The 21,599-nt window shown below is 40.9% G+C and overlaps 1 protein-coding gene across 1 annotated transcript in view; it reads left to right on the forward strand.

The window, feature by feature from the left end:
- Positions 1-17,404, forward strand: part of prdm6 (PR domain containing 6) — a gene marked incomplete at its 3' end in the record, with an annotated part of 110,056 nt that extends 92,652 nt beyond the window's left edge. The window contains exons 8-9 of the mRNA XM_083979018.1: positions 9,775-9,951; positions 17,290-17,404. Of these exons, the coding sequence (XP_083835144.1) occupies positions 9,775-9,951; positions 17,290-17,404 (292 nt within the window). The remainder of the gene's footprint in view (positions 1-9,774; positions 9,952-17,289) is intronic.
- Positions 17,405-21,599: the final 4,195 nt, after the last annotated feature.

The raw sequence follows: 21,599 nt of genomic DNA on the forward strand, positions 1-21,599 counted from the left end.
TCAATTAACACTGATTAAATATTTGTTGTTCAATGAGTTTGACCTTTATCGTCAGACCTTTAACAAACAGGATGTGTCACTTCTCCTGCTGAGAGAGTATGGAGCTATTTCCCTGACATTAAAAGTTGGCATTGAAAATAAAATTTGGCATTGTAATAAAAGTTGTATTGACACTGAAACAAGTATCGGCATTGAAAAATGTTGGAACACAGGCATAAAAAATACAATATTTAATTTGGATTTTTGCATTTTTACATTATCATGTAGTTTTCAATGTCAGTCTTCAGATTTCTTCTTCATGCGTCCCTAGCCCCTCCCCTCAGACCCTCCCCTCCTCCATGCCAAAACCCTGACAGTAACTTGGCATTGAAAGAAAGAACATTGAAACAGAAAAAAAAAAAAATTGAAACTGAAAACCAGTGAGACCAGTGGGGGAAAATGCAGTGTAAAAAAACACACTGAAAAAGATGGACATGAAGAAGAAATCTGAAGACTGACATCGAAAACTACATGATAATATATTTTTAAAAAATCCAAATTAAATATTGTATTTTTTATGCCTGTGTTCCAACATTTTTCAATGCCGATACTTGTTTCAGTGTCAATACAACTTTTATTACAATGCCAAATTCTGTTTTTAATGCCAACTTTTAAAGGGACAACGAGGAGTTTCTATTTGGTTATAAAAAAGTCTAATATTAATGTGGATGAATCTATGTTACCACTTGTTAATGGGCCCATTTTCTATAAATTAATCGTTTTATCTCTATGGTTATTTTGTTATTATTAGTGGTGGTGGAAATGCTGGGCGAGCCGACCAGCGTTTATAACGCTGCCGAATCGCCGTTTATGGTCGGAACTACGACGGTATGTGATCGTCTTCCAACCTCGGACTTTAATTCTTGATGAATGAAAACATGAGTCTGTCTTGCGCCGGTCAAAGAATTTCACAGTGCGGAGGCTCATAAATGTAGTGTGAAAACACTTTGCTTTTCCAAAACTCCTCGTTGTCCCTTTAATGTCAGGGAAATGGCTCCATAAGAGAGGTGCATTGTGGGTAACCAGCGGAGCAGACGGTGTCTTCTGCTGTAATCAGAGGAACGTCTCTAATGATAAATGATTTATTGACGCTCAGGAACAACTCGGAGCCTCTTTCATGTTTTCCCGCCGCTCTCCGCTCTGAGCCGAGAAAATTCTCAAAACACAATTAAGTCGAAGCGTTCGCGTGCCGCTCTGCAGCCGGAGTGTTTGTGTGTGTTGATAAACAGCCGACGTGTTGGAGATTTATCACCGGCGCCGAGCACTAACACAGATGTGTGTTGTCCCTGCCGGACACACAGATGTGTTGAGAAATGACTTTTTTCTCTTTTAGTCGGCATGTCGCCTCAGGACGGAGCGGCGCCGATCCATCAGCGTGATGGACGGGCGGAGAAACTCCCTCACAGTCTATTTTTATCTGTCGTGTTTGTGGCTGCAACAAACATCTGGAGCTCCAAAGAGCCCGGTCCAGATGAACCAGCAGCAGCTGAGAGGAACACGCTGTCAGTGAACGCACCACCAAACAACAACACATGATGCTGAAGTGCAGTGTTTTCTCTAAGGGGGGAGGGTTAGGGGGGATTTATTTTACTTTTATTTATTTATGACCAGCTTTTTGTATCGTTTTCTGACAGGATGAGAATAAAGAAAGTAATGAAAATATAAATCTACTAAATCTGTCAGTCAAAGATTAAATGCATCTACAAAGAGAATCTCACTAATCACTGTCAACATTCAGACAATAAACTGACTGACTAACTAGATGGATAAATAACTGACTAACTGACTGTCTAATTAACTTACTAACTAGATGGATAGATACATAACTAAGTAACTAATTAATTGACTGACTGACTAACTAACCAACCAACTAACTAACTAGTTTGCTAAATAACTGACTGACTAACTAGATGGATAAATAAATGACTAAAAAACTAATTAAACCACTGACTAACTAACTAACTAACCAACCGACTAAGTAGTTGGATAAAAAACGGACTAACTGAATAATGGATAAATAACTGACTAATGAACTAACTGATTGACTAACTGACTTGCTATCCAACTAACTAACCAACTGAATAACTGACTTACTAGTCCAATAAATAACTAACTAACTAACTAACTAGCTGACTGACTGACTGACTGACTAACTAATTAATTAACTAACTAACAAATGACTGACTGACTGAGTGGATAACTAACTAACTAACTAACTCATTAGTTAGAATGATGCTGAACAGCCAGTAGAGATCTGACCAGGTTAGTCAATTCAATTCAATTAAAAAAACTTTATTGTCTATCGCAAGGACAGAAAATTGTCATTAGTTTGGGCTCCAAAACAGCCAGACATACAAACACCAACATAAAAACTCACATTAAAGAATCTCACATAAAAGCTACAAAATTCACATGACTCACATAGAAACTGAAACAGCAAGTAGATCTCACCCTAAAAACAGGTATCTATCTCTTTTTGTTTAAAATGCGCTCTGCTGTGGGGATAAAAGAGTTCTTGTACGTAACAGCTGATCTCCCGTCAGGCTCGCTCTCTGTGTCACTGACAGTTACAGAATACTCGCCTCTGATTGGACGAAACACTCAGAGTGGTGCTGGTGCGTTCAAGTGTCTGTTTAGAAAAAAACATCCATAGATGAAAACAACACAATCCGCTGGGTCATAAACTACACTACCCACAATCCTCTGATCTGATCTGATCTGAGCTTTAATAGTTGAGTCGATAGAGTCAAAGAGAAACAACGAGAGACGGACGAGTGTTTGTGTTTTACCACTGATCTGATGTAGATGTGTTAATGTCTGCTCACATTCATACACTATATATGTATACAAGTGTGTGTGTGTGTGTGTGTGTGTGTGTGTGTGTGTGTGTGTGTGTGTGTGTGTGTGTGTGTGTGTGTGTGTGTGTGTGTTGGCGGGGCCATTGATTGTGTATTGACGAGGCAGCAGCAGTGATTTATAGCTGCTGCTCTCAGAGGAATAATGTCTTCACATGAGGCGACAGACGAGTGGTCGTCACGGCGCCGGGAGAAGTCCATATGGATTAGAGCCAGTCCATACGGGTCAATCAACACACTGCAGCCGCACCGCTGCACACACACACACACACACACACTGAGCACAGACCAACCTGCATCTCATGATGTCTTAGAGAGGGTAGATTTTTATATAATAATTATTATTATTATAATACATTTTATTTAGAAAGCGCCTTTCAAGCCACTCAGGAGACTTTACAGAGGAGTTAAAACATCCAAACACAAGAAACAACATTCAAAACATCAGTAAAAATAAATAAATAGATAAAAAGAGCAAATATTAACAACATTGTATAAAACTGTGCAAGTTTTGAGTTTTGTTTTGAAAACGGAGAGAGTTGGATGTCATATGTTTATTAGTTAATGTAATGTTGTGAGTCCAGATGTGTTTGTTGCTCGGTTATAATAGATAATATGATTTAATATGCTAAAAGACGTGTTGAAACGTCTTAATTGATATTAATTAATATCTGCACTAGTAAAATGAGTCATTGCTAACATCATTTTTATAACTATAAGCTCAGCTCTTTACATAAACACTGAAATCATAATTGAAATCATGAAATTAAACATTAAAAGAATAAATAATGATGGAAACGAGACTCAGGTTTACAGAATTATTCATTTTCACTATATTATTATTCTATATTTCACTGTGTTTCATCCATATGAAACAGTGACAGAACATTTTAATTAACACTTCCTGTAATAAAACTAAATCTAATCATGGTTGTTGATATAAAACCACTGGTTTAAAGGCCTTTATTTTGAAGTTAATAGGAAGTCGCCTGCACAGAATCTGTTGCTGTGATGAGAGCGACTGACACAGATTCACCTCAATGGAACATGTCAGTGCCAAGAAACTTAATTCCCATGCAGAGTTAATAATAATGGACCGGGTCTGACACACACACACACACACACTGTGTCTCTTTCAGCAGCTGGTGTGTTAAAGGTGTGGACACAGTGACACACACTCACACACTCAGTGTTGTTGTTCCCACATGTTGTGTTGAAAGGCGACATGAGGTTTATTGTCCTGAACGACGTTAAACTGACGACGTGCTGACGAGGACTGGTTTTATAGAGCACACACACACACACACACACACACACACACACACACACACACACACACACACACACACACACACACACACACACACACAACCTAGGTCCAACACAAGTATTACTGTTATTATTATTATATCATTCATTATTATTATTATGATCATGATCATTTTCCCTGTCAGTGTCGACTCTGAACACATCTGGCACATCTGTCAACAGGCTGTAACACAGTGTGATGGCTGACACAACACACACACACAGGTTGTTTCATAGAGAAGTTGTGTGTCCTCTGAGCTGAAGTGAAAAGTTCATCAGTGATCAAAGCTTCAGTCTGAAGCTGAAGATCCTCTTCATGAACTTAAAGCTGCTGAACCTGAACCATCGCCATGTTAAAGCCGACTGTGAATATGTGATATATTCTTCTATTCATATAAAAACATGTGAGTTTATGCAGAGTAACATTTTATACCAGGATCAGAGTGAACACCCAAATTTAAAGTTTTAGGAGCACAAGCATAAGATGTCGGGTTAGGGTGAACACTCTGTGTGAATCGACTCACAAAGCAAATATTCACGTTTCCGTTTCATTCATGATCCTCACACACATTGACCTGAATCCTGTCAGGACAGAGTCCAGATTCTTTGAGTCAGTCGCCTCTTCCACATTTCACCAGTTTATGGAAAATAAAAAAAGCCAATTTTGCTGGTTGTAAATGCGAAAGAAGATGAAAAATGTACTTGCACTGTCTCAAAGTTTCAGGGCATCTGGAGCCTTGATATGAGGACAGGAGTTCTTCTGTTACTTCATTTCCAGCTTTATTTATCACTCACTTACAAAACATACATGCATCGTAGTAGTGCAGTAATCATAGAAACAACAGAGTAAATATTACATTAATAATAACTGAAAAACAAATAAATGATACAGAAAATAAATAAATACATAAATAAATAAATAGAAATAAAAGTACACCAGGGGTCACGAGCAGAGAATAATTCAATTGAATTAGAAATATGGAAGTGTGAGCACCCATTAAAGCAGATATCAGTGGAATGTTTTTGTTAATATAAGTCCTAAATAGTCCTATTTTCCGTCAGCAATCACTTACATGAAGTATTTCAGCCTAAACACGAGTCTCTCCGTCACTCTGCTCTGCTGTAACCCGAGGAGAAAATTTTCCTTGTGGGATACAAGTGTTATCCAATGAGGAGAGAGAACGGCATGAAGGGCTGTGTGTGCAGCCAAGGGATGCGCGTGAATGTGGTGACGTAGCACGAGGACCAATTGATGCCTGACAAGGGCGGGGGCTGCTAACTCATGGTGCGTTCAAAGAAACTCGTACTTTGTGTTTTTCCTTCCTGTGAAGTCATACCAGTTCGATCTGGTACGAGTTCACGGGTCGGAAGTTACGAGTGGCCGTTATAGGGAACTTTCACAGACAACAGGATGGTAAAAACACGAGCTACGGGTTACCTGGAACGCTACCAAGTCGTAGTTGTGACTTGAAGCTGTAACTTACGGTTTCAAAAGCCTGCCTTGAACGCAGCATTAGCCGAAACGGCCGTGAAGCTGATATCTGCTTTAACTTTTAACATTATTCAAAGAAAATAGAAGAAAACAAAAAGCTGCGTTGATCCTTTAAATCAGTGGTTCTGACTATTTGAGAAGGTTCGAGGTGGTCAACAACTTTTTCTCAATATTTGACCACTTTTTTCCCCAGAAATGTCTCTTTTTTACCACAAAAATTCACGCCATCGGCCTTAATTTGAACAAACAGTGACTTTAAAAAAGTTACATTATTCAGTTTCAGAACAAATATTTGTGTTTTTATTTTATTTCAACACTTGTTACACAGATAGAAACTGAAGGGAGAACATTTAGATGTTTTTTAAAATGCTTTTATTGTTAAAAACTGTTGAGTTGAGTGAGTTCAGTTCATCATTCATTCATATACAACTCATATTATTATACAAGTCTTCACATCAGCGTCTGTAACCGGCCGACTGACACTCTAACACACAGCGCAGTAGAAACTCTTTCATGCATATTAATGATCGTCTGCACTAGTTTGCAGATTTTTTACTCATTTGTGCAACACGGACGTATTTGCATGTTCTTCTGTGTGCAAATACTTCAACTGCACATGCACGTTATACAGTATACCTGTGTGTGTGTGTGTGATGGAGGTGTTTATGCTTCACCTCCTCTCTCTCTCTCTCCACTGTAATAAACAATAACCGGGCATTAATCTCCCGGCCTGCTGCCTTAATAAATAATATCCACACATTCATCAACTTAAACTATTCACAATCAATGCAGCTCTTCATAGAAAACCCACCTAATAAATAGTGGAGCGGCCCAGTGAGGCGTGAACTTATAGAGCGGCCGGCTGATAAATGAAGCCTCCCCCACGGCCACACGCCTTTTATGTGGAAAACTGCAAGTGAGAATTTTTCGATTTTATATTACACTATTTTACTCTTATTACTTTCCTCTGTGTGTGTGTGTGAGTGTGTGTGAGAGTGTGTGAGAGTGATTTATTGGAGCGGTGAAGATGTCGGTCTATTTGTTTTATTCTAGTTCTGAGCTGTTCACCTATTTGTTACCTACTGATGTCACAGTTTTGTCTTATTGGTCTCAGAATAACACTCACTTTATTTTTATTTTTTTTTCCTTTGTGGCGCTCACACACACACACACACACAGGGATTCACAGTGTAGATACAGTAACAGTAGGAGGTGGAGGAGGCGATCGCAGCTTCACACTGGAATAAAATGATGAAATGAATCAGGAGTTTATGGTTGAAATCAGTTGAACTGGAAAAATAAAACACTTCAAATAAAAAATAAAAACATTTGGAGAACATATTAATAATATGAACGAACGTGATATTTTTTTTCTCGTTCCCTTCAAAACCGTCTGGACAAAAAAAAAAGGTTATAAAAAGATGTTGAAGCTGATTTTGTACATTTGTTGGATCATCACATTTAGCTAATCAGTTAAAATGTAATTGAATGAACCCTCCAGATCCCTCTAGAATCTAGATCACGTGATGTTTGCAAAGCGCCGTAACAAAAAAGATAGGTCACCTGGAGCTGCTGTCGACTTCACTGGAAAGTGCAGATTTGAAACTCTCTCCTAGTTTTTTGTTTGACGTTGATCGACCGTTTAAAACCAGAGACAAGATGTTGTGTTCATTTGATATTACAGAAATATTTATAACGTAAAAATGGGATGAGATGGACAGGCATCTGATTTTTCTTTACTCGATATAGTATTTGTCAATTTTTTTTGTCATTTTACAAAACAGAAAAAAGTGTTTAGTTTAGTTTATCAGTTTAAATATACAGAGACAGTGCACATTAATAAACATTTCTGTAAACATGCTGGTCAAGCCAAGTTGGCTAATTTTCAACCAAAGTCTCTGGGGCAGGTGACTTGAGCACTACAATAATTAAAATGCATTAAAAAAACAGTACTATGTCTACTTATAAAATACATGGTATACAATACATTACAATACAGTATATCACAGTACATACAATAAAATACAGATACATTACAGTTTCAGTGCAGATGGTCACATACTTGACCATCTTTCAACCAAGTTATTGAAATCAGCTGATACGACTCTATGTGATTTTTGTGTATTTTTGTGCCCGATGTGTTAATAAAGCAGGTTGAAGTGGAAAAATAATTGAGGTGAAGTTAGAAGAAAGAAAGATACCAAACATACAGTGAATATTTTTTTTATAATGTGGTAAATACAGTAAAGGTAAAATCCAAAGAATTCAAAAACAACCGAAACAGGCAAAAAAAGTCGTCACATTATGTTTTATAATGATCTAATAATAATAATAAGATTGATTTAAGGAGTTTATTAGTTTATGCTGTAATAATGCTGAGTGTGATTGATTGGCAGCTGCTCAGCGAGGCTCGGTGTGTTAATGAGTGTGTGACACAGTCCGACCGACCGCCGTGTTCAAGGCCTTTTATCATCTCTGTAATGATAATAGAGAGAGTGTGAGGGATGAGGAGGCTCTGTGTGTGTGTGTGTGTCTGTGCTGTATGTTACAACACAATAAGCTGATAATGTTCAACCCAATAAATAGAAAGAGTGTGAGATTAGATCAGTGCTTTATGGAAGCAGGACACTCTATTAACACACACACACGCTGCTATTGTTTGGTTGTTTGTTTCAGTCCGATTCGCTCCCGCTGCACACTCCCATTTGGGACGCACACACACACACAGAAACACACACACACAATCTCGTTCTATCTCTTCTGTTCTTGTTGTGTTACTGTCTCTATCCCACTCTCTCTAACTGCTATTACTCACACACACACACAGTGATAGATGATCCAGTCATGATCTAGGCCTGCATTGTTGATGAGGGTCACGCTGCCATGGTTACCGGAGCAGAGTCCAACTCCACTGTGCCCTGTATGTGTGTGTATGTGAGAGAGAGAGAGTGAGACAGAGAGAGTGTGTGTTACTTAATTTGAATTTAGAAAAAAGAATAAAAAAGTCTTTATACCTCAGGTCAGTTTTATTTGCAGTGAATCAGCTTTAACATTTACAAACAGGTTCATCTCAATACATCAGAATATCATGTAAAAGTCTATTTCCAATAGTTCAAACCAGTGAGTGCCTACAGATAGATAGACTTTTCCAACATTTCTGTATTAAAAATGCTTTTTTTCTGACTTGTTTTAGAGGTAAATTCATGCAAAACCACTGATGCGCGTTGCCTTCAGGGACAGTTTTTCATCAACAGTCTCTGTATTTCCCTCTTAAACAACTCTGTCTGGTAACGTTGTGTTATTATCTCATAGCGTGGTGAATGTGCAGGTCACAACTTGTCCACCAGAGCGTTGTGGAGTTGTTGGATTGTGTATTTGATGAGTTTGATGAGAGAAACCAAGAAATCCCATAATGAGCCTCCGTAGCGTAGCTCTGAGCAGCTCACGGTTCTGCTCCGCCGTTCTAAAAACAGCTTGCACCGACAATTAAAGGTAACGAACCTACTGCTATGACTATAGGGATTATGGCAATGGGCCAATTTGCCAAAAATATTGAACTTTCCCTTTAAACTCGTTTTCTTTAAATTTTACACAGGATTTTTTTTTAAAAGTCAGACAACCTGTGACTTTGTAAAATCACACAATTTCAGAGAAAGAAATTCATAAATTCACTCCCCAAAAATAAATGTACAAAAACCCAGATCATCTGTTTTTATCAAGGGAAGAAACTAGTTCACAGGACGGTGTAAAAATAGCTTGCACCGACAAATAAAGGTAATGAACCTACTGCTATGACTATTATAGGGATTATGGCAATGGGCCAATTTGCCAAAATGTTGAACTATCCCTTTAAGGGTTGATCCCAAAAAAAAAGAGTTTTACCAACTGAGAATTTGGTTAAAAAAGTGGGTTTTAGTTGTTTTAGCAACTGAGAACAACTGTAAGAGGCTGGGAGCCGTCGTCTGCAACTGTGTCGTGTACAGGAACTCACCTGTCCGTCTCACCTCGTCTCACCTGTCTGTCTCCCTGTCTCACCTTTCTGTCTCACCTGTCTGTCTGTCTCACCTGTCTGTCCCTCAGGCCGTACCAGTGTGGCCACTGCTCCCAGTCCTTCTCTCAGCCGTCAGAGTTGAGGAACCACGTGGTGACTCACTCCAGCGACCGGCCCTTCAAGTGCGGATACTGCGGCCGGGCGTTCGCCGGCGCCACGACGCTCAACAACCACATCCGCACGCACACGGGAGAGAAGCCGTTCAAGTAAGTAACAGTGAGTACCCCCCCCACCCACCAACCACCCCACCCACCTGTCTGACCCCCCCGACCCCCCAGCGAGGGGCCGCCGTCGCTCAGACAGGACACATACATAACATCCTTTATTTTCATAACACGCACCCAAAGATCCTCTACTACTGTCAAGATGCCGCACTACATACAATACAATACAATGATATGACGTCATACACTTCCTGTCTCCTAAAGTGGGCGTGGTCACCCATCCCCCCACCATGTGTTGTGAACGTGTGTGTGGATTTATAAAAGTTGTTGGTGGATTGAAGTTAGCTCTTCATATTTTCAATATTTACACAGCTAACAGTCATATTTAGCATTATGAACATTTGTTAGCACGGGCATTTTCTCCTGATTTGTCTGAAATTTGTCCATTTTCATGTCAAAATGTTCAGAAGAGACGTGACTTGTGAAAAAAGAGTCCGATATTTATATAAAGTGACTCTGGAAAGAAAGAATCCACCATAATCTGAGCTCACGTTCACTTCTCCCATTGGAGTCAATAGACTCAAGACCTGCTGCTGCTGCCAGTCTCCTAAAGGGGGCGGGGTCACGGTCTGCTGGTCTCCTAAAGGGGGCGGAGCCACGGTCTGCCGGTCTCATAAAGGGGGCGGAGTCACGGTCTGCTGGTCTCATAAAGGGGGCGGAGTCACGGTCTGCCGGTCTCCTAAAAGGGGCGGAGTCACGGTCTGCTGGTGTCCTAAAGGGGGCGGAGTCATGGTCTACTGGTCTCCTAAAAGGGGCGGAGTCACGGTCTGCCGGTCTCCTAAAGGGGGCGGAGTCACGGAGAAACCTACGGGACATAGATCCAGGAAACTGACTTAGTAGTGGAGCGTCTTGGTTTCTAAACCATCTTTGACGCAGCTAACGTGAAGCTAACACACAGCTAACGTCCTGCTAATTAATTACAAAGACTCAACACTAGAAACTACCAGTTTGCGTTTATTAACAACATATTATTTTATTATCTGTGAACAGGTCACATGAAGAAAAACACATCCTCTTATTTACAGAGATTAAGACAGAAAACATCTGATTGGATAAAAAGCTGCACCACTTTCAGTTCTGTCAGTGGCTGCCCCACAAATAGCCGACCAAGCATTAGTCAACCAAAAAGTCATTAGTCAACCTAACTTTACCAGAAATTGGTTGATAGGTCGCAGAAAAAAGAAAAAAACAACCTTTGGAGCCGTGTCTTGTCAAAATGACATCAATCTATATGACTGAACTGTATATGAAAGGCCAGAGGGCTTTTAATTTGAAGGACCAGATACAGGAAGTCGTGGCACTTCACTGTCAGTTTCTTTTCTTTTTACACAGTTTTCTTTTTTAGACAGTTATTAATGTCTGTCTTGTTGCTCCTCATTACATATAGGTATATATGTGTGTGTGTGTGTGTAACTTATTGATTATTATATAATATGAATTAATTAAATAACATGAACTTTAAATGAAGAAGCTTTCATGTGAAATCTAGTGAATGAATAAAGAGGCTGGTTGATTTTCCCGGACACTGATGCAGTGGTGTCCAGATCAGCATGAAGCTCAGTGATCCATAGAGCTGATCACAAGGTCAAAGGTCACATGGATTCCTTCTAATGTGCGAGGCGTTTACTGAACCTATCGACACAAAGTGACCGGGAGACGCTCATAATTATAAATAAGGATCAGCGTTGATGGTTGGTTCAATGAGAGACACACACGCACACACAGGGTCAACATTTCTTCTTTTTTCTTATTTTTTTGACTCTGACTACTGATACACCAGTAGATTGCATAGTTTTTAATATAACCTGGTTTATAATAAGGTAAAATAAGCTAAGCTTCAGCTTCACCTTCTGGCTCTAAATGTCTATTGTTCACTTTCTTTATTTACTTACATCTGTTTACTTTGATTTGTGTATTTTCTTAGACCTTGAGCTGTAATTTCTATTGTCCAATGAGCTGCCATGTCAAGACCGAAATAAACTAAACTAAACTAAACAGTGGCACAAATAAAGTTTATTCAAAAGTGAAGCAGCCAGAATACTCATATGAGCAGCCTAAACTCATATGAGTTTAGGCAAGGCAGTTTTATTTGTATAGCCTGTTTTTACCAACAGTTTGTCTCAAAGGGCTTTACACAGCATCATAACAACATCCTCTGCCCTCAGACCCTCACATCCACTGAGGAGAAACTCCAGGAGTTTTAAAGTGTAACGTCTTAAATCAGTGAAACGATGAGACGTTGAGTTAGTTTATAAAATATATAAAAAGTGAACTGTCGTTAATCTTATTGTAAATAAAACACATTAAAGACTAGGGCTGGGCCGATATGCTTTTGTGCAGATTCGATTCTCTAACGATTTTTGGGTCCCGAGTCGATTTAAATTGCAATTCTGATTAAACAAGTATTGCGATTTGATTTTACCAAGTATTGCGATTTTATATTTCAATTATTGTGATTTTACACTTGACAATACATCATAAGTCGTATTTACAAAAAACAATACACACATCACATCAGTTTGTCTGTTGTGTTTGTTTGTTCACATAGATATCTGTGAACAAACGAACACAACAGGCCGGTTTGACTTTGTCGAGTGTAATGGCACAGAATACATGATCGTACAATAAAGATTGGTCGTCCCAAAAAAAAAAAAATCGACAGAAAAAAATTGCGATTAATATAAAAATCGATTTTTTGGCCCAGCCCTATTAAAGACCCGTCCACATGGTTCATGTCCACCAGACTTTAGAGAGTCTGGCCATGTGACCTCCTCCTCCTTATTATTGTGTCGTATGAAGAAAAGCACAAACTGAGTGTGTAACAGTGGGAATTTCTTCATGTTAGAAATGAAAATAAATGAGAGTCTGTGGGAATTGAAACATGTTTTCATTCTGCCGGGTGGGACTCTGGCTCCGCTCCTCAAAAACAAGACAAACACGTTTTCCCTCTTGGACTTGTATTTCTGCCTCGTGTGTTCGTATGTAGAGGAAAAGTCTCTGCAGGTTCCTGAGTGTAAACACAGAGTCTCCACCCTGACGCTCATTTCCATCCCATTCCACTCAACTGAAATAATTAGAGGACGAGCCACAGAGCAATTAGCGCCGCCGCCGCTGCTGTCAACTCGTCAGCGCCGCAGGACAATGAGGACGCTCCCCGGTGGACGGAGAGGTCGCCGTCCGGGACAAAGGAAAGAGAGGAAGGGACAGAAAAGAAAAGTGAAGAAAGAAGCAGAATCAGGGGTTTTGAGCGGCGTGAAACAAATTAACGCTCTCGAATTAAAAGCAATCAGAGGAACGGGAGCGGGTCGTCGATGAGCCGAGCGAAAAGGGCGAAAGAAGGAGGGAGGAGGAGGAACAAGAGATCACGGTGTAAAAAGTGAAGGAGAGAAAAGGAGGAGGTTAAAGCAAATCAGCGTTCTTAATAAGCAATCGGAGGAAGAGCTCGAAGCTTTTCATCAGCACTTCAGAGTCTCGGCGGAGGCGGAGCGGGACAAAGACAATCATGGACGGGCGTCAGAAATCTTTAGCAGATCGATGGCTCGGGGAGTTATCTCCTTTCGGACGGCGCGGCGGATAGATTAAAGCTGCCACTGTCACTTTGTCAGGAGGAAAACGCTCAACTTTATTTTCCTCCTGGCCGAGGAGGAGATTCTGTGTGGTCGGCAGCTTTTCAGCTCCGCTACGCTCCCGGACCGGACTGTCACCACGGCGACGACAACACAGAGCGCTGATGGAGAGGGAGGCTGCTCTGCTGCGTTTCATCTCTGAGCTTTAACTCAACTCTTCTCTGTCTTTAAGGAACAATTCAACTTTTTATCTTCACTCATTCAAGTCCAGTCAAATTTTTTGTGTAAAGTCAAATACAGCGGCATCATGCAAAAGATTGGGCACCGCTGGTTTAAAATGTCTGTTAACGTGAACAGTTCATCAAGTGGAAGATGAAACAATCTCCAAAAGACATAAAGTTAAACATGAACACTCTTTTTTTTCAATATTTTAATCACTATCAGTGTATAATTTTAGTTTTCTACAGTTTCAGAGTGAAAAAGGGGAAACAGAGCAGCAGCCTGAAAAAGAACGGGAAACCCAGGAGACTTGAGCTCTCAGAGAACTTTGACCAAGGTATCAGACAAGATATTTACTATTTACACTGGAAACTGTCACAGAAACTTTCCTTTTCTGGCAATTTGAACATGTAAATCAGAATCAGATCAGAATCAGAACTGTTTTATTGCCAAGAGCAGTAAAGGTCAGTTTACAGCACAAGGAACTTCTGTTGGTGTCAGGCGCAAACATAAAAGTACAAAAAATAGAATAAAATAAGAATTTAGAGAATTTAGAATTTAAATAATATAAAATAAAAAAGAATGAATTAAAAGTGCAAAAGATACGCATACTATATACAAAAAGGAAATATGCATATACTCTCGGCCATGTGCATTTGTTTACAACGACGAGACGAGAGCTGTAGTAACTACACTGATGTTGTAAGGTTGGTTTTCAGAGAGTCTCCGTTCTCACTGTAACAAGTCACAAATCATGTAGTTAACTCACAATTACTCTGTAGCTTTTTAATTAAGGTAAAAATGTAGCATAGCCACGGGAGAAATCCTGCTTAGTTCCTCTGTAACAGACTTGTGACCACGGTGCCAAGACGTTTGCATGACGTTGTATTACAGATGGTCTGTCTGTACTGTACAGTTCTCCCTCTGTGTTTATTATTAAACTGTATCTTATAACAACAGGTCCTTAGGTCCTTATGAGAGTGAGTTTATTTTCTACATCTACAACAACAAGATTAGTTCACCGTAAATTCTCAAATAAAAGCCGAAAAGTCTGTTTCTATTTTCTGCAAGTTGTCATGAATGAACCAAACCTCTCAAAGCCCACGACCTCGATCGTCTGTTTGAGTCCTTTCTAAGCTGCTTCAGTCCTGCTACAGTTAAATTAAAACCCGACCCGCGGGTGTTGAAGCTTGGACCCGATGCAGCCGGAGTCATGGACGTTAATTCTTGTCCCGAACACGACCAATAGAAAGGAACTCCGTGGTCCGACCCGACCTGAGTTATTAAATGTTTTTGCATCTGGTCGTGTTGTTTGGCCCGTTTTGGATCAGGACAAACAGCTCAACGTTGTTTTTCCCCGGTGAGAGGCGACGGCCGGTCGATGAGCAGCGTCTTTGTTCTTCGTCGTCCTCACGTCTCCGAGACCGAGGAGCTTTGATGTCGTGGTTCAGTGGATTTTTTTCACAGACGTCTGCTTGTTTTTGTCGCACTGGAGGAAAATTTACTAAATGAGAAAGACTCAAGTGGAAGAAGAACCAGAGTGAAACCTGCTGTTCACGGGTCACACACACACATCTAAAGACACGTGTGTTTATTAGAAGATGCTGTGTGACTTGTGTTTAATGACAAATAGCATGATATAGTCCAACAGTAAAAACTAGATCCAGATGTGTCCAGAGGAGCCTCCAACATCTGTCTCTCTGTGCTTTTAACGACGTTTCTCAGCTGCTTCTGTTTGAACTCACTGTGATCAGCTGATTCTCTGCGGATCAACATCTGTTCAGTTTCACCAAACAAAACCGTTGTCGGCCGTAAAGAGTAAAACTGAGACAGGGATGAAGATATGACAGTGTGTGTCGGACGTTAATTCAGCTAAACGGAACCAGTTTAAAGGGACATTGTGTAGGAATTCCTCCCATCTAGCGTTGCGGTTGTATATCGCAAGCAACTAAATCGCATTTTTCATGCTGCATTCACCTGAAATTGGGCAGACGACAGCCGCTGCAGGTAACGGCATAAACAAGCCTCTATGTAAACAAGTGGTCCGTCAGCACGAGGCAAAACAATACACGTGACAATATGTTGTCATGGCGATGTGGTATTGTTTTACCGGCTTTCTCTGGACTTCTGTGACTAAAATGACATCTGGTTTGTTAGCGACGGCCGTCTGCCCGACTGCAGGTGAATGCAGCATCAGTGTAACGCTCCATTCCTCCTCACTGCGTTACCGCGGTGACTTTTCACAGACGCCACCTCCACCTGAGCCGACAGCTCCGGTGTCTCCGCTGAGTTTCCGTGGTTTCCTACCGTCACGCTGCCACTGAACGTAAAAACATGGCGACACCACATGGCAGCAGCACCGAGCTTACCCGCTCCATGTAGATATGAATGATATGAACGGCTCATTCAGAGCTGAAAGGAACACTTCAGTTTGTTGATGGGGGGGAATACTGAGTAATGAAAAACAGACTTTTGAATGAAATAATCGATTTTCGTGAATAGAGAAAAAGAGAAGTTACACAATGTCCCTTTAATGTTAAAATCCACAACACTGTAAAAAAAAAATGACGCGTATGAACAACTATACAGACTTCACATCGTCCTGTTTACAGCCTCTTTGTCTGTCGTTGGGTCTGTTGTCGAGCTTCAACACTGAAAAATGTGTCTGTGCTGTTTTATCTAACCAACACCCCCCCCCCCACACACACACACACACACACACACACACACACCCCACACATCCCCCTCCTCCTCCTCCTATCTATCTAACAGCATGTTAGTCTTGTTTCAGGGCTGTTGAGTCCAATACCTCAACACAGCTTTCTCTTTGAAGACACACACACACACACACACATACACACACACACACACATTTATATACATTTAACTGCCCCCTCACCCCCCCAACCACCGCCCCCACCCAGACTAAAAGCCCCCTCTCTCCTCTCTTTCTATTGGAAGTGACAGTGACGCTGCCTCATCAGTGTGTGTGTGGAGAGAGAGGGGGATACCCGACCCAGCCCACTAGATAGATTATTGACAGGTCCACTCTGTGTGTGTGTGTGTGTGTGTGTGTGTGTGTGTGTGTGTGTGTGTGTGTGTGTGTGTGTGTGTGTGTGTGTGCATGCTTGTGTGTGTGTACGCTTGTGTGTGTGTGTAATTTGTCGGTCAGGTTGTGAAGATCAGGGCAACAATTACAGCTCTCTGCTCCGCTGGGCCTCACACACACTTTATACTGTCACTGGATATTAGAGTTAACAGGCAGCGGTGTGTCTCTGTGTGTGTGTGTGTGTGTGTGTGTGTGTGTGTGTGTGTGTGTGTGTGTGTGTGTGTGTGTGTGTGTGTGTGTGTGTGTGTGTGTGTGTGTGTGTGTGTGTGTGTGTGTGGTTCTGTCTCTTTTATAATGTGATGTAGTGTTTTTTCTTCTGACCTTCTCCACATGCAAACTCTAAAACTAATCACTGTCTCCTGTCTGTCTTCTTGTCTCTTTGTGTGTGTGTCTGTGTGTGTGTGTCTCTGTGTGTGTGTGTGTCAGGTGCGAGCGTTGCGACCGCAGCTTCACACAGGCGACTCAGCTCAGCCGCCACCAGCGACTTCCCAACGAGTGTAAACCAGTGAACGAGAGCAGCGAGTCCATCGAGGTGGATTAACCCCGACTGAAGACCGACTGAAGACCGACTGAAGACCGACTGTTTGCCAATTGACCTATGGCTAAGCCACGCCCCCAAACGCGATGAGCCAATCACAGTGCGCATAGCTAGCCCATACACTCGGACATTCTCTGCTTCCACGTCCATTGAAATGCATTGCAGTTTTCATAGTTTTTCATAGTTTTTATATGTTTTTTCTGGACATTTTAAGTTTAAAATGGTCAAACGGTGTTCATGGGGTACATGCAACTCTGACACTAGGTATCCCGAGAGGCTGGGCCACGGGGGGGATTTTTTTTTTTAACCTTTTCCTAAGCCACATCTCAACCGAGAGAAGTGTCTGCTCTGGATAAAGTTATGCGGTAGACCACAACACCAACTAAACGTGGATAAACTTAACAAGGATGTCTACATCTGTTCTAAGTCAAGTTAAGTCAACAACATATTTGAGGCAACATATTGTCAGAGATGTTTAGATGTTAGCCAGCATCACAACTAAGCATAAAGTCCGCTAGCTTAATGCTAACGTATAATGTAAAACTCCATAGACAGGCTAACAGAAATTAGCCCGTCGCTATCGGCGTTTCGCGGCAACCGAACCGACAGCCATAGCAGTAAAGTAAAGTGAAGTTTTGGTGACCTCGAGATGATATTTAATCTTTCTGTCTCCAAAAATCATCAATTGCCTCCTGTGAAATGTCTCCTACTGTGACAGCTGTTGTCATAGCAACTGTCACCGAATGTTGACTGTTTGTCCGAGTGAGTGGAGGGGGCGGGGCTTAGCCAGAGGTCAATTATGGGCCGACTGAGGACCGACTGTGGGCCGACTGTTTGCCGACTGTGGGCCGACTGAAGACCGACTATTTGCCGACTGTGGGCCGACTGAAGACCGACTATGGGCCGACGGTTTTCCAACTGTTTGCCAACTATGGGCCGATTGTTTGCCAACGGTTTGCCAACTGTGGGCCGACTGAGGATCGACTGTTTGCTGATGGTTTGCCAACGGTTTGCCAACTGTGGGCCGACTGAGGACCGACAATGGGCCGACGGTTTTCCAACTGACTATGGGCCAATGGTTTGCCGACGGTTTGCCAACGGTTTGCCAACTGTTGGCCGACTGAAGACTGACTTTTTGCCAACTGAGGGCCGACTGAAGACCGGCTATGGGCCGACAGTTTGCCAACAGTTTGCCGACTGTGGGCCAACTGTTTGCCGACTATAGGCCGACTGAGGACCGACTATGGGCTGACGGTTTTCCAACTGTTTGCAGACTATGCGCCGACTGTTTGCCAACTGTAGACCGACTGTATCCCAACTGTGGATTAGCTTTGGACTGACTATTTTCCGACTGTGGGCCGACCGTTTGCCGACTGTTTTCCACCCGACACCTCCATCACACTAAATCTGAAGATGCTTCCTCTCAGCTCAGTTTTGTCCGTCCACTCTCAGTGTAAAACACGACTCAGCGTCTGTAACAGAGACACAGCTGAGAGGACACAACTGTCCTCACTGTCCTGGCTGGTGAATCTGTTTTCTTTCCCACTGTGATCAACCTGAAGTGAAACCAGACCCAGAACCGGCTCAGTCAGACTGAAGCTGCTTCACCTCTTTATTATTCACAGCACAACAACGGTTAAAGTTTTTATTGCTCGCTTTACTTCATATCATTTATAATCTACTGTAGAGCTGCACAATACAAAACTTCAGCTGCAATAATCACATCATAGTTCACTTCTTTTTGCCTCTTTTCATTCAGGATTTTTAGTTGTTTTCTTTTCCTTTTTTTAATTAATGAAACAAATAAATAAAGTAAGGTCAATGTTGTTGCTGATGAAGCTTTGTGGTGCTAAAAAAAACCTCAAAATCTCCAGAAAGATTCTCCAGAAATGAAGAAACCAAATCACCCAACTAATATTTTTTCTGTGAAAATACAGAAATGATCAGTTTTCCTGCTGCTTCAGTCTTTTAGATGTTTGAGAAACAAGTTCAGCATTTTCAGATTTGGTGTCTGGTGTGAACGTCGACTGACCGACCGTTTACCGACTGTTTACCGACTGACTGACAGATGTTGAAGCTGCTGGAGCGAACCTTGATTCATCCAAACCAAAGATCTTCTCGGTCCAGCGGAGCGTCGACGGACAAACACACAGTTTTTTTGGACGAGGATATTTATTGGAATCATGTTCCTTCCTTCGTGTTTCCCCTCCAAAGAAAACTCTTTTCCTGAAACCGGGACAAAGACAATGAAATACCAAAAAAAAAAAAAAATTCAGACTGATCTGGTCTGTGTGTAGCTTTACTTCTCGGTTTCTTCTTTTTCTTTTTGCAGCAGCGAAGCCAAAGGAGGCGCGACCAAAGCAAACAGACTGAATGCACAACACCGACCAGTTTCACTAACACGGTGAAACCAAAACCAAAAGACGAGGACGAGTGTGTGTTGTAAAAAAAAAGATATCAGAAAAGAAAAAGAAGGACAAAAGAAACATAAATTATATTTATCGTCTTGCTCATATCCTGCTTCGGGCACTTTTGTTTGAAATGTTGATTATTTAATTTGTGCAGCTCTGATGTTGAAGGAGACGATGATGATGTGATTTCTTATAGAAATAATCCCAGTGTGAACATGAAGCTGACACTCTTCAAACCGTCTGTTTGCTTTTCATCCACCAAATACGTGAACTTTACAGAGTTTACAGCCAGAAAACTTTATTTTCTCTTCACGCCGTCAGTTTGAGTTGGGTTTTTTTTCTCGATCAAACTCAGATGTAGATAAAATAAAATAAAATAAAAACAACGTGTCAGTTGGAAACGCTGAGGTGAAGCACAGTCACTGCACCGACACCAAAGAGTTAGAAAAGCTTTAAAAACTTCCTCCCAAAGAGAAACTCAGTCCAAGCTACAGAGAAGCTACGTTTCACTGCACAAACTGTTTCACACCGACCACAGAGTAAAGACATAATTCACAATTTAAAACTTATGAAAGTGGAAATAAAACGATTTAACATGACAGTGAAATAAATGAAAACACGTTTAATTTTGACTCTTTAAAGCAACAACGAGGAGTTTTGGAAAACGAAGTGTAAGGAAAGTAAGGAAACGCTGGTCGGCTCGCCCAGCATTTCCAACATTAACAATAACAAAATAACGATAGAAACAAAACGATAAATTTATCGAAAATGGAGCCATTAACAAGTGTGGGTAGCGTAGATTCATCCACATTAATATGAGACTTTTTTATAACCAAATAGAAACTCCTCGTTGTCCCTTTAATAGAGAAATTAAGAATATATAAATAACTTTATCCTGGTAGGAAACTGTGATCCAGTCCAGCTGTGATCTGGTCCATAAACATCTGGTGACATCACGCTGACATCATCTTGCTGTTGCTATAGTGATAATTTAACCAAAGATTTAATGATCACAGACCACGTCCTCCAGATTCTGTAATTAAGCAGCATTTCAAAATTAAATATAATGATTAGAATAAAGCTTTAAATCAGAAAAAAAAAAAAAGTTAAAATGGACCTGATGATCAGTTATTGATCGGTTATTGATCGGTTATTGATCGGTGATCAGGTGTGAAACAGCCGTTGTCCAGTGAAACGTCTTCGTCAGATTCTTCCTGTGCTGTAAATAGAAAAACTACAAACTGGGATTTTTTTTACTACGAATCAGTGAAACTGAGCTGAAACAGTTTGACTCAGTGAAGAAGAAGAAGAAGAAGAAGAAGATTCACTTCCTGTTTACGTCTAGACACAGCGACAACAACAACAACGACAACAATAATGTGATGGTTTTTATCTTTACATATCAGATGCTCCCTCAAGTTTTACCACTTCCATGACCCCTGGACAAAAATGTTCACTATATAAAATCTCTATTCCTGTCTATATTCTGAAGGTTTTTACCAAGGGGATTGTTGATACATCATTCATACAACGTTTTATTCCAAAAAAACTAAAGCAAAAAAAGCGAATTTTTTTTTTTTTTAGGGCTGGTGACAGTATTTTCTCATTTACAGAGTGATAAAAAGAGATATCTAAAATCCTCCTGTGTGAAAACTTCTGACTCTAACATGTCAACAAAATAAAACAAGAATTTTGGGTAACACTTTACTTGAATAGGTATTCATAAGATTGACATAAAACTGTCATAACCATGACATAACAGCTGTCATAAACATCAATGAATACTT

This window comes from Trachurus trachurus, assembly GCF_905171665.1.
Source record: "Trachurus trachurus genome assembly, chromosome: 9".
Lineage (NCBI taxonomy): Eukaryota > Metazoa > Chordata > Actinopteri > Carangiformes > Carangidae > Trachurus > Trachurus trachurus.